General features: G+C 41.6%; 1 protein-coding gene across 1 annotated transcript; it reads left to right on the top strand.

The window, feature by feature from the left end:
- The first annotated feature begins 1,020 nt into the window (after positions 1-1,020).
- LOC143817259 (collagenase 3-like) lies at positions 1,021-18,177 on the top strand. Its single transcript, XM_077298501.1, has 10 exons — positions 1,021-1,483; positions 2,958-3,202; positions 4,266-4,414; positions 5,975-6,100; positions 7,658-7,819; positions 8,188-8,305; positions 9,167-9,300; positions 10,638-10,797; positions 12,221-12,324; positions 13,137-18,177. The coding sequence occupies exons 1-10, from the start codon at positions 1,364-1,366 to the stop codon at positions 13,235-13,237; spliced, it is 1,419 nt and encodes a 472-aa protein (XP_077154616.1). The 5' UTR covers positions 1,021-1,363; the 3' UTR covers positions 13,238-18,177.
- The last annotated feature ends 7,660 nt before the right edge of the window (positions 18,178-25,837 follow it).

The following is a 25,837-nucleotide window of genomic DNA, read 5'->3' as shown; positions in this document are numbered from 1 at the left end:
CAAGATGGTGCACATTACAGAGTTTCACCCTTCTGATGACTTGCCGGGATAATAGCAGCTGTGACTTTAGATCTTCCAGAGTCACTACCCCACATGTGGCACGCACACAGAGAGGAGGTAACGACAAGCGTAGGAAGATGACAGTCCATTGAGTGCAAGGTACAAGGCCAGTTGATCCTGGCTTCAGACCTCCACTACAATCATAGGCTCTCATGTGGCCCCTGGGGAAAATTAGTCTAGAAGATTTCAAGGGAACCCCTGACCTTAACGCTTTAAAACTTATATAGGAACCTAGACTTACAAAGGGGACCCTTGGGTTGCATCTATGGAGTAGCTGCTGGTTACAGGAGCGAGTTTGAGGCAAAAACTGTCAAACAAATACAGTTCAGGATTAGAAGGGACATATCCAGCTACAAAAACAGTAGAAAAAAAAAAGTCAGAGGTAAAGCCAGGGTCAGAAGGTTAAGAGGTCAATCAAGAGTCCTGTCAGACAAGCCAAGGCCAGAATTGAGATGTACTACAGAGAAAATGTTGGGCAATGTCACTAGCCAGTTCAGAATCAGGAACAAAGTAGCACTAGAAAATTAGGAAAGCCAGACAATAGCTGGCAACACCTAACAGTATGCTGGAAGTTTAAGTAGGGTGTGGCGCTGCCCTACTGGCCGCTGCTGAGCTGTAGGATAGCGACACAACAATTCTGGCCAACTGAGCACCAGCCACACCAATATACAGTATCTGGCTGGATAGAGTCTGCCTTGACCAGCGATTTTAGTCATAACATCTCCTTTATCACCAGTGCGTCCACAGGATGAATACGGCAGAATGTGGAGATATAGGGAGATATCAAAGAAGCGAGTCTGGGTATCTCATAACTTATTATATATCTCGCATCTATCTATAAGTCTAACTACCTAATATAATTTATTTCATATTTATTTCTAACTTCCTGTTAGCTTGGACAACTTGCTGTCTGGACACTATTCTCGCTTACGGAGAGTTGCCCACAATAATCTTTCTCCGAGGTTTTTCTTTTAACTTTTCAAGTAAAAAAATTCATTTTGCAAACTAATGAATAAATCCCCGCATCGTGTGGCACTTTGTGCAATTCAGTACTTCCCACACACAAATCTGCTGAGGGCATGTTTACTTAGCAATCACCTCTTAGCAGCGGGGCACAGATGTAGAAGTTTTTCTGTTCCATACCACAAACCAGGATGCCTTCTGGGGGGATTTGGGAGTAATCATATTTACCGTCCACTGGTTAGAAGTTTTAGCATGTCTCAATGGAGTGACTCATGGCTCATACGCTATATAAGGAGGCTCATATGCAGCCAGCCAGAGGTTCAGGGCATAACAACCAGACATGATGCCTACAACATCAGCCGTGATTCTCTTGGTGGTCAGCTTCGGCTTTTGCTTCTCCATCCCCATCCCCGTGGAGGACAGCTCTGAAGTCTCGGAGAAAGATCTCCGCTTTGCACAGGTAACCCTACTCTTATAGATTCTGCCTATTTTTGCCGTTTAAGGTATATTGACATCAGTGACGCAACTTGAAACTCATGGGCCCCGATGCGAAAGCTCCAACTGGGCCCCCCAAGATTTTAAATCTTTAATAGCATTAGTCTTTTTCTATAGGCCAAAGGGACTTTTAGGGTCTCCTAGGTTCCAGGGCCCGAGTGCGATTGCAACCCCTGCACCTGTTGTAGTTACGCCCCTGATTGACATCCTATGGGGTGAAGTGGCTGGGGTTGCCACCCTTTTTACTCCAAAATACCTGCAAGGTTTGGCGTGTATATGTCGTGTGTGTTACTTTGTAATGGATTTCCACGAATCAGAGCAAAAAAATTAGCGCAATACACCCTTCACCCAATGGCCTTATTCAGACTGTTTTTTTTTTTTGCAAACTAGAAAAAAATGGACCGTTTTTCATTAGTGTGCTGAATCTGAATTTCACCCATCTTTGGTCCATTTTTACCACCATTGTGTCATCCATTTGATATAAAAGAATACAAATTTCTAGTATTGCTATTCCATAAAAGCAGTAAAAAAGAGACGGCACATGGGAGACACAGAGATGCATAAATGTGCTGTTGTTTTTATTTTGACAATCCCATTAATTAGATTATTTTTTTTTGTCTGCAAAAAAACAGACACATGAAAATCCCTAAAAACTACATGTTCTATCCATTAAATTATTAAATGGACCACTGAATGACACATAAGTCTGGTTATTAACATTGCACTAGATTTTAGGGGCAGGAAAATGAACTAAATTTGATACTTAAGGAGACTATTTAGAGTTTTATATTTTTTTTTTACTATCAGTCTAAAAACTAATAAGCAGGTAGTTGCTAACAGAGGCAACTTTCTGCCTGTTCTACCCAGCTCTGTCTCAGAGCGGTAACATTGCCCCTGTCGGCAATTCAGCGGCTTCACGTCAACAGAACAGCTCTTCCTCTTCTAGGCTGCTCAGTCGACTGGGCATGACTGCTGGTGTCATGCTGATTGACAGCCGGCCTCCTGCTGTTTAGCAACGCGGTGCCAGCTTTCAATCAGCATGAAGTCAGCAGTCACGCCCTGTCAACACAGCAGAGCGGAAAGAAGCTGCTTAACAAACATGGTGCCACACTTTGTAAATTTGGTGTAAAACCCAAAAATTTTGAACTTATCTCTTACACTAAAAAAAATAACATAAAGGTGCCCCTGATAATGCAGGACCCCCTTCTCTTTAGAACTTTTACTCTAGTTTATGCAATTTTCTTCCTTTAGGAGTCACTTTGTGACTTTTTTGAGACTATTGAAAAAGCTGCTATTGATAAATCTGTCTATAAACATCTGCAACGCTAAACCGTGTCCAACAAAATGTGTGTTTAATAAATTTGGCTCGCACCATAAAAGATACGAAAAAGTCACATTTTTCTCCATCATCATCAAGTTAATTTTTCCTTTCATTCTAGAAATATCTAAGCACCTTGTACAGTTCTTCAACCAACCCCATTGGGATTTTGAGAAAAAGCGGAGTCAACAGTGTGACTGCCCGGCTAAAAGAGATGCAAGCCTTCTTTGGCCTGGATGTAACAGGCAAACTGGATGAAGAAACCCTTGACATTATGAAACAGCCGAGATGTGGGGTCCCAGATATCGGAGAATACAACTTCTTCCCAAGGAAACTAAAATGGCCCAGATACAATCTCACCTACAGGTAGCTCTATATCCACGTCCCTTGCTCTGTATATATCTCATCTGTATGGTGACCCATCCATATCTCCACCCATACTTATATTTCCAGAAATCTGATCAATATGGCAGTAATAAGAACTGAATGTGTAGTTTGAGTAATTCTAAGCCTTTTCGACCTTGATCTCAAACAGACTGTCTATTAGTGATAAACTGATGGAGAACCTCATGTAAATGTTGCTGTTTTGTATTGTCAGCCAATCTCAGATGGCCAATTAGCTCATGGAAGATCTAAAATTGATTTTTCCCATCATTGAAGCTTATGACTAGTGATGGGCGAACCCAAACAATAAAGTTCGGGGTCCGTATTGAACACCTACTGTTCAGGCACGGACCCTGAAGACGGACTTCTCCAGGAAGTCTGTGTCACTGTGCCGGTTCAGGACCCCAAACATCTGGTGTTTCCCATGCTATCATTTGCATGACAGCGGGAGAAACACCGTTGGCTCCAAGAGCTGCGTGAGCCAGCAGCTGTGACCGGAGGTAAAAAGTTTACCTCTTGTCACAGGCTTCGGTTGATGGCAGTACTACTCCAATCAGCCTACGCCTGCTGTCACCGCTACCAGCTAGAGCAGGTGCTCTGATAGGAGTATTCATCAGCTGGCGCCTGCACTATAAATAAATAAATGACAAAAAAATGACCTGGGATCTGTTCTATTTTTTTAAAACATCTGCAAACTCCTAATGCTGCCCAGAATGGTGAACATAAAAAATATAACCAGAAAAAACATATGAAATTGAATTTAAAATAAATGGAAGAAATTAAAGGAAATGTAAGGCATAAGTGAAAAACTGGTAAAAATAAACCACCAAAAACGAGACAAAAAGGTGCAAATGCAATAATCAATATGGCCTACTTTTTTTTAGAAAGTTGTATAACTTTGTATTTGCAAATTATTGTTTTACATAAAGTCTAGAAAACTCATCTTACGGCATAGGGTTTCAATTCCGTGATTATTTCCTCTTCCTATATACCTGTTTGGAAATATTTGTTGACTTAATACACAATTTATTTTTTATGTTCCTAGAATTGTCAACTACACCCCCGATTTACCACGTGCAGATGTGGACAGAGCTATTAAAAAAGCATTGAAAGTATGGAGTGATGTCACCCCACTGAATTTCACCAGAGTGCGGTCCGGCACTGCCGATATTATGGTTTCCTTTGGAAAAATGGGTAAGTAGCTATTAAGCAATGAAAATTACCATTAGGTATATATTAAAGTACATTAGGGAATTGCCTCCTAATAAAGTCATCTGACTGCGTTTTGGATCAACACAATTTGCCTGCTGTGACGCCAATATCTAATTACATGCTTAAGTGGGTTGTCCACCTTTGGGGAAAATTTTTCTTTTTTCTTAAATGCATGTATTTTGAGCTGAAAATAATTTTTGCCATTGAGTTTTATTAAGGATTTTACACCATTTGGCTTTTAAAAGCTCCTCGTTTTCCTGTACATTCAATTTTGATGCGGACTGTGGACATCAGACCATCAGAACCCATTCAGCAGTCATCATTAGACAGTGCAACATAGTGGCTATAAGATGTCACTAAAAGTGCACCAAAAGCCATGAAAGTGTGCCAAAGGTTATAAAAGTGCACCAAAGGCCATACAAGTGCACGAAAGGTCATAAAAGTGCACCAAAGGTCATACAAGTGCACCAAAGGCCACTAAAAGTGCACCAAAGGCCATAAAAGTGCACCATTTTAATGGAACCCAGAAGCAAAAATGATTTTTAGCCCTAAACACATGCATTTGAATTGAAAAAAAAAAATTGCCCCCAAAGGTGGACATCCCCTAAATGAGTTTGGTTGCATTCTGCCCTTAAAATGTCCATCTGAATGCTACAATACAAGAGTAACCATGCCTCCCCACCTTTCCAGTGTCGTGGGATATAAAAAGCAGAGGAGGCAAATGGAGGGCACCAGACAGGGTGACTATATAGGATACTCATGATGGATGGTCACTTTAAAGGCCATAGACATGGAAAAAATATTTTTATTACGTTAAATAAATAATTAAAAAAATGGAGTTGGGCATCCTTCATTCATTTTCAGACCCAAGTTTCAGATTTTTCTTTTGTAGGATTGTCTCTCCCAGTAATATAGGCTGGATGTGAGTTCTGTGTGTATGCAGGATACTGCCTTCTTGATTATCTCATATATCAGCACAGCTTCTATCCTGCGCTTATTTCCTCTTCATGCGATTTCCTCCTTTTCTGTAGCCCGATTTCCCTGCCCTCTCTGAGCCTGTACATAGTTTCCCTACTCTCCAAGTAGTGGATTTTGCAGATCACCCAGCTAGATAAAGGACTTACAAACATCGTGCAGCCGCAAAATGTTAGAAAATTGCATGAACATTATTTAGAGAGTTGTTTAGCTGCCCATTATATCTTGAAAATGACAAATAAAACATGCGCAAAGGTGTGCATAGCATTTAAAGAGATTTTTCGAGTTTTTGTTACATTTATCAAAGGGCATAAAATGTGTACCCTTAAGTCCAGTCTGCAGTGGTCACATGTGGTACAAGGCTCATCATCGATGAAGCCAAGCCAGCAGTGATCGGCAGAGAGGACTGAGAATAGCCTCTAGAATAGCAGTCGGGTTTAACCGGTGACTTTATCACAGCAAGAACTCAGAAAATCTCTTTTAGTCGCCCCCTAAAAACTCAACTGATGTTGTTTTTACCCCACCCAGCTCACAGTGTTATATATACATGTCTTTATCTCTTTCTAGAGCATGGTGATTATTACCCTTTTGATGGTCCTAATGGTTTGCTCGCTCATGCCTTTCCCCCTGGAGAAAGAATTGGAGGAGACACGCACTTTGACGATGACGAAACCTTCACAAACGACTTTAAAGGTAACAGATACAGTTCAGGTGTAAAGTTTGTGTGTAGTACATTTATAGACCCTCATCAGATGGTTCCGGGAAAATCATTGGCCAAAGTAGACCCTATGAATTCCCAGCCTACAACGCCAGACTAGAAATTGTTATTAAAGGGGTTTTCTGCTCTTTTTCAAAAATTCACAGATGGTGTGGACCTTATAAAATAAAGATAAAAGTAATAACTACCACTAGAATCGCACACTGCTCTACTGCTGTCACTCTGATGGGACAAGAAGTGATGGCGTCCTGACTACCAGTCACCCGACCATGCAGCCAGTTGGTGTCCTCATAGCTTAGGTGACTTTTGGACGGGATGCCAACTCTTCCATTCCTGGTGGTGGCCATAAGAAGGGTGGGGACTACTAGTGGTGGGTATTGCTTTTTTCCTTATTTTATAGTTATCCCTACTAGAGATTTGGAAATCGATTTGCAGGAACCTGGTCCTGCGATTGCGTCATTTCTCTATGGACACCGGATGTGAGTCCTGCAAACTGCCTCCTTGAGCTTCTTCTGATTTGTAGGCCCAGGATGATGTCAAGCGTGCTTCAAGCTGGACTCATTAATTAGAAGAGGTTCTCGGGATGCCAGCAGGAGCGCAGGTCTATGACATGCCGATAGACTACAAACACGGCTGCTGGACTGAGGTGTTGCTTATCTTTTCGCTCAACTTTATGCTCCTAAGACTCTAAGACACAATGTACGTGATACTTTTCATCATTGCATCGAGATACATGCATGACTTTGCTCCAAGCCTACTAATCAGAAGAAGCTCTGGGGATTCTCAAGGGTCATGCCTGGTGGTCAAAGACTACTGATGTGTCCGCTAGGCCAGAGTCCTGCGAATCAAATTTCTCACCTCTAATCCCTACCCTTTGGTAATTTTTCAAAAGATGTAGAATCCCCCCTCCGTTATAATTTCCCACTGTCTGTCCTCTTAGTGGAGAACTGGGAACGCTCTACTTTTTTGTCTGGACAAGGAGGAGTTAGGGCCCGTGTCCTAGCAAAGCCGTCACAGTAGTGCGGTCCTCACAAGTCTCCTCTCGTTTTGATGCACAGTGTTGCCCACATTATTTCTGCACCGCCCCCCACTGGCTGTGATATGTAATGACTTGATCGCATCATTCTATGCCTACATGGACAGAACAAGTTGATGGACTTTCCCTCCATAGAGTAGGGTGCAGAGAGGGAGAGACCTATGGGTCCGGACCACATGCTACTATGACCTCTTGACACAAGAAGGGAAAATTTGTACCATTATGGGCATAACTTTTGAACGGAGGGGCTCAAAAGAAAAAGAAAAATTGTTCCAGAATCATTGGATCAGCGGCAATTTGAGACGGTGCTCATCTTAAATTAATAAATCCAGTAAACGGTCCTCTATTTAGGAACTCTTGAGTAGAGAAATAGATGAAATTGCCGGAGATACTTCTGATGATTTAATGGAAAACTTCTTGAACAAATTATATAGGTATAGGATTAACTCCGTGTATGTTAAATCATAATAAAATGTGATTTTTGCCATGTTTTCAGGATATAACCTGTTCATCGTTGCTGCTCATGAATTCGGCCATGCTCTGGGGCTCGACCATTCCAGAGATCCGGGGTCCTTGATGTATCCGGTTTATAGTTATGCAGAGACCACCAGCTTTATTCTTCCTGATGACGATGTACAAGGAATACAAGAACTTTACGGTGCGTGTAGCATCTTATGTTGTGGTCAAGATGCCGCACTTCTCGGCAAATCTGGCTCAGGCCTCGTTAGAATGGCCATTGTGCTTCTACGTTATAGTGTCCGGTTTGGTCCTCTCCGAATGGCTGGTCTAATAACCTACACATACAGGATTGTAGAAATTAGGCCGGGACTGAAATGCCCCCACACAACAGATATCATACCAAGGGCAGAAGATGTGCTGATCTTTGTCATGGCCTGATCCAGATAGGTTGTTGTCAATCAAAGCCCGGATTCCTCTTTTTAGAAGAAACAATTAATTTACCCAATTTAGAGTTTCATTTAGGTCATAAATATCAACTAATTTTTTTTTTTTGTAATTACTTTGCAGGACCTGGTGATAGAGACCCAAACCCAAAACACCCCAAAACACCTGAGAAGTGTGACCCCGATCTAGAGATTGATGCAATCACTGAACTCAGAGGAGAAAAGTTTATCTTCAAGGACAGGTCGGTAAAACCTATTATTCCTGGCCCCATTATAGATGATGAATAAAAACTGAAATCCAATAGACACATTTGACATGTAAAAAATATTTTTACATAAGTTAAAGTGAATCCTTCACTAGGTTTTTGCTACCTAATCTGAACGCAGCAAAATGTAAGGGTAGAGGCCCTGATTCCTACAATGTGTCACTTACTGGGGTGCTTGCTATCGTTTTGATAAAATCACTGTTTAATAAGCAGGAGATTCCAACTATAGGACTAGAAACTAGCTTACGCCTGTTGCCATTTAGTGGTCCGTATTCATGAACTCCGTATAACCCCGCCCCACCACTGATTGGCAGCTTTCTGCCTATGCACAGTATATACAGTAAGCTGCCAATCCAGTGGTGTGGACGGGGTTACGCACAGCTCAGCATTCTGAGAACTAGGTGATCTGCAGTAGAGAAAGGCAGGATTTTTTATCAAAATGATATCAAGCAGCCCAGTAAGTGACACATTGCTGGAATCAGGGTCTCTGTCTCTACATTATGATGTTCTTAAAGGAGGTAGCAAGAACTTGGGAACAGATTCCCTTTTCTGCATTCATTTTTAGACCCTCTACTATGCACTTTGTGGTCTTGTGTTTCAGATTTTTCTCTTATTGAGGCAGGGATAAAACCCTTGTCCATATGCCTTATTGGGCTCAGCAAGCAACGGGTCCGGCTCTGTAATGCTATATTACAATCACCTGACAGCTGCAGCCAATCATATTCCTCAATGATCAAGAACAGGATTTCATGACTACCTGCTGCTCGTAAATTTTTAATCAGAGCATGGGCAATCCATTTAAGCCCTAATCCCTTTCTATTTTTTTTTTCTGTCCAGGTTCTTTTGGAGGCTTCATCCACAGATGACAGATGCAGAGTTAGTTTTGACCAAATCTTTCTGGCCTGAACTTCCAAACAAAATTGACGCAGCTTATGAAAACCCCCAGAAGGATCTGATATTCATTTTCAGAGGTGAGTGTGAACTTTACTATTATCTGCTCTGCAATAAACCAAAACTAGAAAATTCACCAACTATCAAAAACCTTAGAGGACGAAAAACCCTAATTGTTTTCATACAAAGTGCTGAATAAGACTGGATGTCCGTCAGTCTGGATGGGAATTCTGTCCTTCGGGTGCAAAAAAGTTTTGCTGTTCGGTCTCATTAAAAAAATTTGCACCGTATGGCTAAACAGTGTGTTTCTTAGTAGATTGCAGGCTACAGAATGAGTTAACGGAGATATCATCAGTGAGTGCCTTCTAACAGGGAGTTTTTAACTTTTTTATATTTTTTTGACTTTTATATGGACATTGCTGGCTAAAGAATGAGTTAACTGAGAATCCACGAGTGAGTTCATTTGGACAAAGAGTTAATATCACTTTAATTTGTTAATTTTTCTGAAAACCTCTTAAATGATTTAGGACCTCAGACCATATGAAAGTTGGACCGGAACTTTGATGTGGTCACAATGTAGAGAGCATCTCACAAAAAAGACAGATAAAAGTGATACAAACTCTCTGTCAAAAAGGAACTCACTCTTGGATTCTCACTTAACTCATTTTACAACCATGCAATGTGCATTTAAAAGTCAAAAGGTGCAACATTTTTAATGAAATCCAATTACAATAATTATTTTTAACTTGAAATAAATACATTTAATTAAAAAAAAGACCCCAAAGATGTCAACATGTTTATTTCTTCTTCTTAAAAAAGCAACCTTCGCTTTTCATCAATGTCATCATTCAAGGAATGAGTTTTAGAAATCTATTGACATTGGTGTAAATTGAAGACAGATGGGGGCACATAGCACAGATCAAAATTGACACCCATTAAATTTAATTAATTAAATCGTATTTTTGTTGATTGAGATCGAACAGGTCGGACCTTAAAACGATCTCATAGTTGGGCATTATTATTCGGATTTGATCTGGTTGGCTCTCAAGTTCTAACTATTTAGTAAAATCTGCCGGTAATCATGAAAGCCACCAATTATTATTTATGCGAGAACCACAAAAATCCTACTAGGAATATGATATATATATATATATATATATATATATATATATATATATATATATATATATACATACATAATATATATAATATATACATTATATTTATATATATATATATATATATATATATATATATATATATATATATAAAAATATATAGTATATATTTATATTTATATATATAAAAAAAGCATCCATCATAGATTAAACTTCAGAGCAGAATAAAGCTGCAGAAAATAATTATAACCCAATTTTTCATAGACTGTTGTTTTAGATATTTCATCCTGCCGTTCCAGGGAAAAAGTTCTGGGCTCTGAATGGATACGATATAATGGACGACTATCCCAAAAAATTGCATGAACTTGGTTTTCCCAAAATTCTGAAATCTATAGACGCAGCTGTCCACAATGATGCAAATGGCAAAACTTATTTCTTCACTGGCGACAAATATTGGAGGTAAGAAACCCACCATCGTTACTTGTGCCAAAACTTTCTTATTGATCCCAAAATGATGAAATATATTGTTAGGACTCGTGCAGAAGACGATTTTCTCATACGAGTGCTATCTGGTTTTCTCTCGTACCTATGATATTCGATGGGGCTGTGCACATGTCCAATTTTTTTTGTCTGGCCTGAGCGGTCTGAGGAAACAAATCAGAGATATGTCTAAATTTGACACCCGGCACTCCCACCAATCAGCTGTGTTCGGTCATTAACGGAATAGTGGCCACCGTCGGGTACTGTATACAGTATGTGCCCCCTACAGTTCATGGAGCTGTAATGTTAAGCTCCAGAAAATGAGCAGTTTCATCCACCGCTGACACCGCGCACCGCTGATCGGCGGGGATGCTGGTTGTGGCACCGACACCAATCAGACGTTGATGAGCTATTCTAAGGCTAGGCCGTCAATGTTAAAGTCTTGGACAACCATTTTAGTCTGTTTCTAAGAGCTAGGTCTTGTCTAGGGAAAACCGCTTTAGGCCGGTTTCACACGTCAGTGGCTCCGGTACGTGTGGTGACAGTTTCCTCACGTACCGGAGACACTGACACACGTAGACACATTAAAATCAATGTGTCTCTGCACATGTCAGTGATTTTTCGCGGACCGTGTAATCACTGCAATGAGCGGTACCACGTGATCGCTCACACAGGACAAGCTGCCGGCGCTGAGAGGAAGCATCACGGGAGCTGGGTGAGTATTTTAATGCAAGCGGGCGGACGCACAGGAGGTGGGAGGCGGGAGGTGACCAGGAACTTTATTTTAAACACAAAAAAATAAAAAAAACCTTGATTTTTCATTCCTTCTCTCCAGCGAACACTGCTGGGGAGAAGGAATGAATGCCGGCTTCAGCACCAAAAGCAGGGGACAGCGCTTATCTCTAGCACTGTCTCCTGCACGGTCTGTGTGGTCCTCAGTCAGCACACGGGCGGCACACGGCTGCCGCAAGTGTGCCACACTGATGTGCCACTTGAGCACACGGACACACGGACACGGATAACTCCGGTACCGATTTTTCCGGTACCGGAATTATCTGGACGTGTGAGACTGGCCTTAGAATTGCAGTTTTGTGGCCACCATCCGGAGGTCCAGTGGAGGCAGATACAGTGCTAGTGTGCTGGGGTGTACGATTGCCAAATAATGAATTTATTACGAAAATTTTCATTTTTCATTAATAGTCTAAAAAAATTACATTTTGTAAATTAAAAAAGTAAAGTGCAGCAGCTTGAGTGGTCAGCGCCATCCCAGCCTACAAGAATACCGTGCAGGTTAACCTAAGAAATACCGGGTAAAATGGAGGGCACCTACAAAAAAATCTCCAACTCAGATTGCAAATATTTCTAAAAGAAAAATGAAGTACATGTTTCCTATCTCCTCCAGCTATGATGAGGAAAGAATGACAATGGATAAAGGATACCCCAGGCTTATTGCAGAAGACTTCTTGGGTATTGGGGAAAAAGTTGATGCGGTTTATCGAAGAAATGGTAAATATGGGGTTATCATACTATTTGTATTTTGTGAATCAAAATACCTAATAATGTATCTTAGGCCACGTTCACAGGGTCAGTATTTTACATCAGTATTTGTAAGACAAGACCAGCAGTGGGTTATAAATACAGAAGGGGTGACGTGTTTCTATTACACTTTTTTCTCTGATTGTTCCACTCCTGGTTTTGTCTGAAAAATACTGACCAAATACTGAATGTGTGAACGTGGCCTTAGAGGGGTTGTCCGGGACAAATATATTGAAGACTTATCCATGAGAGTATGGGTGTCCGACATCCAGCACCTCCACCGATCTTCTGAGGTCACGTGTAAGCAATGTACAGAGCAGAACATCGTAGCAGAATGGAAATAGGAGGTAAACTGCATTATTCTACAACGGTGTTCAGCTCCATACATAGCCTACATGCCTACATGCGACCTCAGAAGATCGGTGGAGGTGCTGGGTGTCGGACATCCAGCTATTGTCAGAACCTATAACAGCTGATCATCAAGGGTGCCGGTCTTCGGACCCCACCGATTTCATAAGTCATCAATATTTTTAACTCCATGCAAAGCCCTTTAAGTCTGCGGAGTTGGAGTCACTATGTGATGTCCATCTGCCCTCATAGAGAAGATTGACAGGAGTTGTCTCAATGAGCAATCCTCTATCTATGAGCCTAAGTCCTAAGTGCTGACTACCTGAATACTCAGGCAGCATGCTGCCACCTAAGCTAGTCTTTAATGCTCAGAAGCATGACCCTAGAGGTCTGTGCCGGGTTATCATGGTAACTTTACACTTTATTAATTATAGGTTACTTCTACTTCTTCAATGGGCCCCTACAATTTGAATACAGCATCTGGAGTAAAAAAGTGACCCGATTATTGAAGACCAACTCCATTCTCTGGTGCTAAACCTGGGCACATCACTGTCATCCATCATGGAGCAGACATCTGTAACACCTCCTGCCAGGATTCTGTGCTTTCCTACTATCATACGTACAGTTCTGGAGTCACCGTGAATATTACATATTGGTATGATCAGTTTGTACCTAGTTATAGGAGTTGTCTGCCCTCTTAGGCTATGTGCACACGTCAGGATTTCTTGCAGAAATTTCCTGAGCAAAACCGGACATTTTCTGCAAGAATCCGCATGCGGTTTTTTTCGCGTTTTTTGCTCGTTTTTTATTTGCAGATTTTTTTCGTTTTTTTCTTGGAGATTTCCCAATGCAATAATATAGTGGGAAACCTGAAAAAAAATACGCCAAATTAATGAACATGCTGTGGTTTATTTGCGGAAAAAAAACGCATCATGTGCACAAAAATTGCGGAATGCATTCTAAATGATGGGATGCATATGTATGCGTTTTTATGCGTTTTTATCACGTTTTTATAGCGAAAAAAACACGAAAAATCTGCAATGTGTGCACACAGCCTCACAGTTAAAAAAAACCCCATCCAGAATAGTGTGAAATAATAAAAGAAGTCACAATCTCACCAATCCCCCAGCAGTGTCTGTACTTCCTGCTCTGTTGGTCACCCCTGCTGTTGGTGATTGACTGCAGGGGTCACATGTCTGTCCAGGCAGAGCAGAAAATACTGAGGTGTAACGACATTGTTTGCATGGGTTGCAGTGGCATCTGAGCCTAGGTGGACCCAATAGATATCTTTGGCTTATATGAGAAGATTATAGGCCAAGTTTTTATAGCATTTGTGGATTATTTTTTTGTCTAGCTTTTTATTTTTGTGGTTTTTCATGTGCGTTTTTTTATTATTATTATTTTATTTTTTATTTGCGCCTTTTTTACTTTTTTTAAAGTTATTTTTTAACTTATTTTTTTCGTTGTTGTTTGGGTGTTTCCACATGATTTTGGCTGATTTTGTGCAAATGTCATCCCAGGAGTAATCTAGTTTACACCTGAAATTTTTGCCCAAATTTTATAATATTTTAGCTGAACATGAGACTTTTTGCACTAAAGCGTAGCAAGAAAGCTTAAAGACAAAAAATAAAGGATGGAAAGGATCAAAGTGTGGATAAAATGTGGCGTTGCTGGTTAAATAAATCCACGAGTCAGGTGAATACAGAATCGTTTGTAGTATATTCTGTATATTCTATACCTCTGACAATAAACTCATTCTATGTCCACCTGATCCTTTGATTTATTTAACCAGGGGTGCTGCATTTTAACCGCACTCCGATCTTTTGAAGAATTTAGCACAAAAAAGTCAATATTTGCACCAAAATAAAAAAAAAAATAAGAAAACTGACTAAAAAAAACAAATTTTACTCAAGATCCATGAAAGTTGGTGCTTTGCTGGAGGCTATGCATTGGGACCCTTATTCCACGGTTAGAAGAAAACCATTAAGCATCAGGAAGGAAATGGCAGGGGATCGGTAAAGTGACTATTACTTCTTTTAATATTTTACATAATACTTAGCGGCTTCAGGAAAAATCTTAAGTATCCGGGCAACCCCTTTAAGACACTACAAGAATTCTTGCTTGCCAGGATTTGTGATATCGGTGTAAGTGCTACTTCTTATTTATGGTTTAATACTTTTCAGGAATCCAATTTTCCGACAGTCATTTTTGTACAATGCATTAACTGAAGATCTTTGCTTAGGGATCTTTTGTGCCGTTACTATGGCCATAAGGTGCTAACGCTGCCATTTAAAGAGTAGCTTTATTATTTTACTCAAGAATGTTCCAAGTGAGATCCTTTATGTGACAGTATTGTTACCGAAATTGGAATAATATGGCGTAAAGATGTAAAAAACCGCTTAGTTTGACTACTGCCGAGTCTCCTCGTCCACTAAGTGCTTGCAGCTTAGTACCAGTCGTGCGTTGCATTGAAGACTGGAGTAATCTATAGCAAATCGGTTGCAATGTATACTGTTCAAGGCAACCATTTTTTTTTTTTAAAGAGCTTAGGGTTTCAGCTCACTGAAAACTGGTAAAGGGGGTAAATATGCACTCTTCTTCACCCCGTATCAGAAAAACAGAGCTCCCACTACTATGAAGAAGTGTAAAGAAATATTCAGTGCAGAATATTGGACCTAAAGTGTGAAGGATTTACTTTAAAGAAGACTTATCACTTGCTCATAGAATGAAGTTAAATACCTTATAAAAATCCCTCATCTCCCCTGATTCTGACGCTCTTTTCTGTTTTGTGCTGCGTCGCTCCACTGCAGAGATATTCACATTTGTTGCTTTTGGAGCACAATATGTGAAATCTCTGCTTTTATTCCAACTGGTGCGATTCCCCAGAGTCTTCTCTGGGGACTTGCTCTTCCACTCCTTCCTCCCAGATTCTGCCACTCACAGCTCAGCAGCTGATCTAGCAGTCTTTCCAGGATGAGTAGAAGTGCACGCCCCCCAGAGAAGAGTCAGAAGAAACGCCCAGTTGAACTGTAAGCAGATATTTCACATACTGCGCTCCAGAACAAACAAATGTGAATATCTCTGCAATGGAGCGAAGTAGAGCAAATTGGAAAATTGCGGCAGAATCAGGGGAGCTCAATGATTTTCACGAGATATTTAACTAAAATTTTTTTAGCAAGTTATATATCCTCTTTAACTATATTGTAAACCCCCCAAGCAAAGCACAAACACCTAGCTCCATCTTCCCACAGCTTTTATATATTGACCTGTATATATCAATAAATGTCCATGTTCCTCCTATAGCAACCTAAGAGATAATAGGGCGGTGCCCACGCTTCCTGCTGGCAGAGAACAAGTCATGACCAAAAGATTTTGTGACTATTATAATGGACTACTGTTTTTATTTTGTATGATATATTTTTTTAGCTATTTATTATATCTTGTTTTGAGCACTATAGGGTCTCTTGTTAGATTTATTATATCCATATTTATTTTCAATGTAGAAGGATTATTTCTGTTGGCATCAAAAATGGGCCTTAACGGCATCAATTTTAAGAAAGTCTGGGGTGGAGCTGCATAAGGACTTACCTGTACCTCCATGTGGATGTACCACCCTAAAGGATCGATCAGACAAATGTATGATCGGTTCGGGTGCTGTCAGTGCGCAACACTGTTAGTATACGGATAGCACACTGAGTAGTGGAAGTCAATGTCTCCTTCCTTCCTGGTCCCGTTAATAATCCTTTATTAGCGGGACCAGGGAAGTGAAAAATTCATAGTCACCTCTCGGACCAGTGCTGCTCAGTCATTCTCAGTGCTGTGACCTCCCTCAGTCCCCTGACATCAATATCCACCTGGTGGTCATGTGAATGCTGCAGCCAATCAACGTTAACTGATTGACTGCAGCATTTACATTTCATCTGAGTGGAATGACCCAATAATAAGGGGTTTTCTAGTATTAGACAATGCTTTTAATGCCTGATTTAAATAAAATAAATTTTGTGTCACAAAATAAAACATTATTTTTATGAACACACAGTGGGACCGATTTACTAACAGCGCCTAGTTCTTAGGGTAAACTTAAGGGGCAAGTTATCAGGGATTTTTCAACAAATTTCTAGCATTAAATACAGCTCTGGCAAGAAAAAAAATTAAGAGACCACCACATCAAAACCCTGTCATGGCCAGCCCAATCTCCAGACCTGAACCCCAGTGAAAACCTCTGGAATGTAATCAAGAGGATGATGGATAGTCACAAGCCATCAAACAAAGATGATCTGCTTACATTTTTGTGCCAGGAGCAGTGTGATAGACTGGTGGAAAGCATGCCAAGACGCATGAAAGCTATGATTAAACATCATGGTTATTCCACAAAATATTGATTTCTGAACTCTGAGTTAAAATATTAGTATTGTTGTTTCTAAATGATTATGAACTTGTTTTCTTTGCATTATTTGAGGTCTGAAAGCACTGTTGTTGTTTTTTTAATTTTGACCATTTTTCTTTGTCAGAAAAAAAACCCCAAAAATTGTTGCTTGGAAATTCGGAGACATGTTGTCAGTAGTTTATAGACTAAAAGAACAATTTACATTTTACTCAAAAATATACCTATAAAGAGGAAAATCAGACAAACTGAACATTTTGCCGTGGTCTCTTAATTTTTGCCAGAGCTGTAGATGCTGACTTTGTTGTATGTAATTTTTGCACTAAAACGGGTGACTTTTTGTTTTTAAGCGTTGTCCTTGCACTTTTTGAAAAAGTCTGAAAAAGTCACAAAAAAGCAGACTCACTCCAGTAACGGTGGCAAAAAAAAACTAAAGTAACAGCTGTTACATCTAAAGGTGCAACAAATTTATCAACTATCATGTGACACTTTGGTAAATTTGGCGCAAATAACAGCAACACAGAAACTAGCAAAACTAATTAATGATAACTGAAAATTATCGTGAGAAATTTTCCCCGTAAGTCAGGATCATCTGAAAATACATAACATGTAATACGGTGGTTATTGTTGGAAAATAAATTTTGGGCGTCTCGTTTTGTTTGACTTCTCAACCTTTTTTTGCCTAATTTTTCACCACATTTTAAAACCTAAATTTTGACACATTGTTATAATCCCTCTGTCCGCTTTTTCAAAGAATGTAAAAACAGTGCTAAAAAATTAGACTTGAAAATTTCTAAAAAATTTACCAAACTGTTTGACATTTTTCACACAACAGTAAATTTGTGCCGATATTTTAATAGATTTTATTCTAATTTTCAAGAAAATTCTGAACATTTAATGGCACAAAATAAAAATACATTTTTTTGGAGGGATTGGTGAAAAAAATAAAAGTGAAAATTAAGTAGGTTGTCGTGATGACACCGATGTGGATGATGCTTTGTTGACCCCCAAAAGTTTCTTTTCTGTGGGCAGGAGATCCACTTCAATGATGCATGTTCGCTACGTAAATGTGTTTATATTGTTGCAAGTACAAAATAAAGACAGCATGATTTTGATATTTTCTTGTAAATTTTTGAGGTGAACACCGCGAATATATATAAAAAAATGCTTGTAACACATTACAGAACCTTAGTGTTCTCTGCCAAGGTCTGATGAAAGCGCAACACAGAAATATGAGTCTTTGGTTGGCAGAAAGCCTGGCGTGTCCTTCCCTAACCCAGCGAGGAGAAAGCTGACAGAGCAAAACACTGATTCATCAGCAGGAATTACTCCGCGTCTGCCACAGCGTGCCAGATCCATGAGATCAAAGAGCAAACTATTATCTGAACTCCAGTAATGAGCTCCTGTCCTGTCTGTCTGTATCGGGACACACATAGTTAATGAATTCAGAGTTTTTATTTAGTCCCATTGCCCCGGTGTACCTCCAATCCTCGCCCTCTGACACCCCATCCCCGGTATGTAACCTCTGGTGTATTACATCTGGCCCTCCACCCTCAGTGAATAACATCTGGCCCCCTTGCCCCTGGAGTATAACCTCCGGACTCTCGCCCCATGATGTATAACCTATGGCCCTTCGCCCCCTGGTGCATAAACTCCAGCTCCCAGCCCCCCCCCGGTGTATAACATCTGGCCCCCTGCCCCTGATGTATAACATCCAGTCTCCTGCCACATGGTGTATAACTTCCTGACCCTTGCCCCTGGTGTAAAAAATCCGGCCCATCACCTCCTGATGTATAATATCCGGCCCGTAGCCACATGGTGTATAACCTCCGGGCCCCTCGCCTCCTGGTGTATAACCTCTGGCCCCTCACTCCCTGGTGTTTAACCTCCGGCCCCTCGCCCCATGGTATATAACATCAGGCCCCTCATCCCATGGTGTATAACCTCCAGCCCCTCACCCCCTGGTTTATAACCTCCGGCCCCTCGACACATGGTGTATAACCTCCGGCCCCTCGCCCCCTGGTGTATAACCTCCAGCCCCTCACCCCATGGTGTATAACCTCCGGCCCCTCTCCCCATGGCGTATAACATCAGGCCCCTGACCCAATAGTGTATAACCTCCAGCCCCTCACCCCCTGGTGTATAACCTCCGGCCCCTTGCCCCATGGTGTGTAACATCCGGCCCCTCGCCCCATGGTGTATAACCTCCAGCCTCTCACCTCATGATGTATAACATCTGGCCCATCGTCCCTGGTGTATAACCTCTGTTCCCTTGCCCCCTGGTGTGTAATCTCCAGCTCACCACCCCTGGTGTATAACATCCGGTCCCTTGCCCCTGGGCGGTATAACCTCCAGACCCCTGCCATGTCATCTGCCTTTACTAAAATATAACAGGCTTGTGATAAAGAGCTCACTGATAGCAGCGCAGTCCTCAACTCATCCACGAAGTGGAGACCCTGTAACATTATAGAGCGGGAGGCTGAGTGCTGAGGAGCAGAGGGCAGAAAAGTCACCAATTCTCTGCTGACTCCATAACTGCAGAGTCTAGACCTCCTATGGTATTAACGTCAGCACAAACACTGCGCACCCGCCGGGAGCTTCCTGGCCGAGCAGCTGCATGCTGCCGTACATCACCAAGCACAATGGCGAGCGTCGGATGGAGTGGTGTAAGGCTATGTTCACACTTTGCGGGTTTTGCCGCGGATCCGCAGCGGATTTGACACTGCAGATCCGCAGCAGTTTTCCATGCAGGGTACAGTACAATGTTACCCTATGGAAAACAAAACCCGCTGTGCACATGCTGCGGATTTCCGCGGAAAAAGCCGCGCGGCTTTTCTGCGGAAAAAAAGAAGGAGCATGTCACTTCTTGGTGCAGAATCGCAGCGATTCTGCACCCATAGAAATGCATTGATCCGCTAACTTCCCGCATGGGGCTGTGCCCACGTTGCGGGAAGTAAGCGGATCATGTGCAGATGGTACCCGGGGTGGAGGAGAGGAGACTCTCCTCCAGGCCCTGGGAACCATATTTTGGTGTAAAAAAAAGAATTAAAATAAAAAATGAAGCTATACTCACCTCTCAGCGCTGCCCGCGGCGTCCGGTCTCAGTTGCTGTGCCGAACAGGACCTGTGGTGACGTCGCGGTCACATGACCGTGATGACGCCGCGGTCACATGACCGTGACATCACGAAGGTCCTTGTCGGCACAGCCGCTTGCAGCGCCGAGGAGATCCGGACATCAGAGGGTGAGTATAACCAATTTTTATTATTTTTTACATTACTATTGATGCTGCATATTGCTGCATATGCAGCATCAATAGTATAGGCGGAAACCCGCAGCGGAAACCGCGGAACAAACCGCGATAAATCTGCAGGGATAACCGCAGCGGTTTTGCCCTGCAGATTTATCAATTCCGCTGCGGGATTAACCCGCAGAGGAACCCGCAAAGTGTGAACGTGGCCTAAAGCTGCCACCACTGGACTCTGGAGGAGACGTGTTCTGTGCAGTGATGGATCACACTTCTCTATCTGCGTCTAATGGAGGAGTCTGGATTTGGTGATTCCTGGAGGACGTTACCCCCTGACTGCACTGTGCCCCCTGTACAGATGGTGGAGGAGGATAATACTATGGGCTGTTATCAGGGGGTGGCACAAGACATTGTGGACAATTGTAGCTTCCAGCTTTGTGGGAACAGTTTGGGGAAGACCCTTTTCTGTCCCTGATGACTGCGCCCAGAGCACAGGCTTCATACAGACATGGTTGGGGGAGTTTAGTGGAAGAACATGAGCGGCCGCACAGAGCCCGGACCTCGATACCATTGGGATAAACTAGATTGGAGATTGTGAGCCCGGTCTCCTCTCAAAATCAGTATCTGACCTCACAAGGACTCTTCTGGATGAAGGGGCAAAAATTCCCACAGATGCCTCCAAAATCTTGTAGAAATCCTTCACATAAGAAGCTCTTACAGCATCAAAGGGGGAACGACTGTACAGTAATGCCTATGGGTTTACAAAGAGTGTAATGTGGAGGGGGCACATACTTTTGTCTTTATGGTGCGGCAAATATAAGAAAAGTGCAAGTGACTTTGTTATGCTAAAAAAATGACGTATTCATTACTATATATAGTAATACTATAACAATGGTGTCTTGTAATGTGGCAGAGGGGCCTCTGGATCCAGCGTTGGGCTGCATCATCTGCCTCTGCACCTTATGACCCTCTAAAAAATTAATTGCCAGACAAGTATGTAGTAGAAGACCCCAAGAGAAAGGGGGCATCAGTGCCATATTAATTTTGAACAAAAAATGACAGTAAATGTTAGGTATTCGGTGTGGCCACAAGAGGGCGATGTTGTATCATTCCCTATGTTACATACAGATTTGTATTCTTCATCTCCATAAATGTCTTTATTATTCCATTATTGGGGGCTTTCAGGTTTATTTTCTTTTTCCTCTTCAGGCTGACTCCATATAAAAATAAGAAAGTTAATTTTCAAAACTCTCTGCGGCTCCACTACCCATCCTCTTCACCGCTGCTACTTTGTTGACATGACTGCAGCGGTGACATCATGACTACAGCACATGACCACCACAGTCAATCACTGGGATCAGTGGTCAGTCAGTGATTGGCTGTGGCAGTCACATGTTACAGTCGTGAAATCAACGCTGCAGCTATGAAATGAAAGACCGGGAGCAGTAGAGGATAGACAGTGCTGGAGCGGCAAGGAATAACTCGTACCTAGGCTGATTTTTTTTAATTTTTATGTAGAGTAAGTGTGTGGAATATAAAATAAAAATAAGCAAAACCTCTTAATAAAAAAATAAAAAATAGTGTAATTAAAATAATACTTAAAGGGGTTGTCTACTGTTGGATAATCCCTTAATAACTGCATAAATTAAAGAATAATCTGTGCTTACCTCCCGTCAATCAGTGGCGCTGTTTGTGACAGTAAACTTGGCGGGTGACACAATGACGAGAGCGGAGGCGCAGCTCCTGGGGGTGAATATAGGTTAATTTTTAATTATTTTTTGCAGCACCCTTGGGCTATTCATAAGGGACAAACCCCCTCCACTTTATCATCTGACGGTTTGGGGAGTAGAAAATAATTTTGTTGGAATTTATTATTTTTCTTTTTTTTTTTGGCAATTTCATAGTATTTTACAATTTTTAATCATATGAAAAAAATATTCATTCCCATAGTATAGTGACTGCTGGGGGCAGATTTACAACTATATTTGTTTTTTGGTGTTTTGTAAATTTTAAAATTTTTACCTAAATGTGGCTTTTTCAGATGTTTTTTCACTGATTGATTAAATGTGACTTTTTAAAAAGGAGCAACATTTTTCTGCAAATGCACCCCATCCCCCCAGTAATGTGTTGTGCGCCAACAATTTTTATTACCTTTTTGAGGAACGTATAGCTTTTTTGTTTAAAAAAACAAAAAAAATGGTTGAAGATAAAAATAAAAACCTTTGTTTGCTTTGTGCGTAATTCATGAACCGCGTGTGCCGTTTTGATGAATTTGTTGTAGCATTGTGGTCGAGGTCTACAGAATCTACCTCCCTATGTGTTTCGCTGTCTGCACAGCTTCATCAGGGGCAATTTGCAAACTAAAAAAAATCACAATCTGCTCCCTTTTATTCTCCTGATGAAGCTGTGCAGACAGCGAAACGTGGGGATGGCAATTTCTCAATTTCTACAAACTACGATGTAGGCGCTGAATTCTGAAGATCATGACCACTATACTAGATATAACTTTGCACTTACATGTGATACTTTTTCTATCATTAGTAGTATAATTCCCCTATAAGTATCACTGGGCCAATTTGTCTTTTTTTGTCCCGCACTAAGGAGAAATCTGTTTTAGTTTTAATATTGTCTAATAAAGAATTCAGCTTTCTGAGACGTGGTAGTAGTTAATTATTGTCCTTATAGGCATTAGTAAATATTTTGGAGTGCATCCTCTAAAAAAATCCTCCCGAACTCGACACCGTCCAATCAGAAGGCTACAACACGATTATTCTACAAGTGCTTCTCACAAAATTAGAATATTACCAAAAAGTTAATTTATTTCAGTTCTTCAATACAAAAAGTGAAACTCATATATTCTATAGAGTCATTACAAACAGAGTGATCTATTTCACGTGTTTATTTCTGTTAATGTTAATTTACTGAGATAATGACTTTTGGGTTTTCATTTGCTGTAAGCCATAATCATCAACATTAACAAAAATAAATACTTGAAATAGATCACTGTATTTGTAATGACTCTATATAATATATGAGTTTCACTTTTTATATTGAACTGAAATAAATTAACTTTTTGATGATATTCTAATTTTGTGAGAAGCACTTGTAAGTGTGCGTATATGTTGCCACCTTCGGGTTGTGATGAGAATTGCAAACTGTTGAGGTTTCTTCTCCCATGTCATGATTAATGTATCTGTTACTGTAAAAGTCTGAAGGACGGTAAAACGGTAAAACCTAGGATTTACCGGTCAATCTGGACATTCACCGAGGCCGTCGGTAAAAGCTCAAAATGAAAAGTAAAATTGGACTTTTACCGGTGAAGTCTTGGTAAATGTTAACATTTCTCAACAGCGTTGGTAAAAGTCAGAAATATCTGGTGTGAAGATGGAACATCTGACGTTAACCAAGCGCAGTTGGTAAATGTGCACATTTACCACGGCTTCTTGGTAAATGTAGCTGAGAAGGGTGTAATAAAAAGTGTAAGCCACCGCAAGCGAGGAAATGGAGGACACAGTAACCATTAAGGCCTTCATCAGAGTCGGAAATTGCGTTTAGTTAACTTTCACCACCATCATCTGCTGGTCAGAGTCAGAATTCTGTGACTCAAAGTTACTTTTACCAACATATGCTGGTAAATGTAAAGATTTACCAAATCGCCCAGGTAAAAGTCCAAAATCGTTCGTTTATATGGAATACATCTGACTTTTACCAACGCTGTTGAGAAATGTTAACATTTACCAAGACTTCACCGGTAAAAGTCCAATTTTACTTTTCATTTTGAGCTTTTACCGACGGCCTCGGTGAATGTCCAGATTGACCGGTAAATCCTAGGTTTTACCGTCCTTCTGACTTATACAGTAACATATCCATCACGAAATTGAAGAAAATGAACATATCTGTATGTAACATCCATTTCAGGAATCGTTTTATCTAGATTAATTGAATGGTTAGACCTATAAAATTATAACGTAGGAACCTCATCGACATTTAACGTATCATTACTTTTTTTAATTTTTACAAATTAGAAATATTTAAAAACAGTGAAATAATTGTTGTCAATATCATTCCTGGCGTCTTCTGTATAAGTTGATGTAGTGAACAAATGTCTGTCTGTTTTGTGTCTACAGCTCGCCTGCAGACCTATGTGCCTCTAACTACAAACCTAATTAGGCTGATTATACACTCCTTACCTCTTGGTAACAAATATACAGTAGGTTACTAAGATGAAGGGGACATACTGTATAAACGGCAATATGACTGATCAGACTACACAGGGTTCATTTGTAGTCTGTTACTAGTGCAGCGCCCCAGAGTCCTGGTCGTTGCAGTACTGTGGCTCCGCCACTATGGGGAGCCATGGTGCGTCCGATGGCACTGAAGGAGTTCATCTGACCAGGTATCACAGACACCAATACATTTCACAGCCGGGCCTCCGGGGGGAGCTAAGGGTTCTATTCATTAGGCCACTCCCCACCATAGTGGGTAAACTGGGGGTCAGGCAGGAAGTTAGATCAGAAAGCTGACTGGATTGGACGAAGCAACACCTAGTGGCAGAGGGTGTTGTGGAGGAAGAGACAGTAGGGTCTCTGTCAGGGGTGGGATCCTGACAGAGGCTTGGCATTGAAAAGAACGTAACGGGTCCGCGCCAGCTCCGGGAAGCGGCGGGACCCAAGAAAGGACTAGAAGCGAGATAGATTGTGCTGAGTGAGAAACGAGATCAAGCAATAGGAGAATTCCAGTAGGGGTCGTGCTGTAAGACCGGAGCAACACCCTACTGAGGCGCACTACCGGTGGCCGGAACGCCGAGGGAGTATTATAACATTCAGCTTCAAGCAATACTCTAAACAGCGGCAGGACAGTCAGTTTAAGGCGGGCTGTCTAACACATATCACCTATGAAGTCTTGGGAGGCAATTGCGGGAGAGGGGCGTCTCTAGGGTCCCGGAAGAACTCCAGGCCTATCCGACAAACGGGTGCCGTTCTAACTGTAACATCAGGAAGGGACGGAAGATTAGAAGAACATCATTTAATCGAGTTGTGAGGGAACTTAAGAAACAGACACAACGGTTGTGGGGTACTTTCCGTAAGCACAGCAGGGGAGGACTACAACACATAGCGCTAAGAAGGAAGGCACCGATTTCCACCTGTGAAGTGAACTCTGGAGGTGCCATTGGACCGGCCGGACTTGCGCAGCCTGGTGAACCGTATTCTGGACTGAGGACTCAGAGATCTTCAGTAAAGAGGTAAAGAGACTGCAACCTGGTGTCCTCGTTATTTACCGCGACCTGCACCCCACAACTGCACCGTTACAACACCACTTACTGCACCGGACGTCCCCCACTGACAGACAGGGCCACGGACCGGGTCTAGCCACCGTGACAACCCCAGGACTGAGACCCAGAGGCCCGGCTCCGGGTACCCCTCGGCCCTGCGGCGGTGTGGGGGCGCTCCAATCTTGGCGTCACGAACAGGATCTACTTAAGCCTGAAGAGTCAGGTCATGTGTGC

Source organism: Ranitomeya variabilis, chromosome 3 (assembly GCF_051348905.1).
Source record: "Ranitomeya variabilis isolate aRanVar5 chromosome 3, aRanVar5.hap1, whole genome shotgun sequence".
NCBI classification, from domain to species: domain Eukaryota; kingdom Metazoa; phylum Chordata; class Amphibia; order Anura; family Dendrobatidae; genus Ranitomeya; species Ranitomeya variabilis.
The sequence above is the reverse complement of the archived record's forward strand: the minus strand, read 5'-3'. Positions and strand labels throughout refer to the sequence as shown.

Bases quoted from the DNA above. Each gene is read 5' to 3' on its own strand.
- LOC143817259 (XM_077298501.1), top strand. From the start codon at position 1,364: ATGATGCCTACAACATCAGCCGTGATTCTCTTGGTGGTCAGCTTCGGC. The intron at 4,415-5,974 runs GTAAGTAGCTAT...ATCTCTTTCTAG, and splicing joins GGTTTCCTTTGGAAAAATGG to AGCATGGTGATTATTACCCT. The intron at 7,820-8,187 runs GTGCGTGTAGCA...ATTACTTTGCAG, and splicing joins AGGAATACAAGAACTTTACG to GACCTGGTGATAGAGACCCA.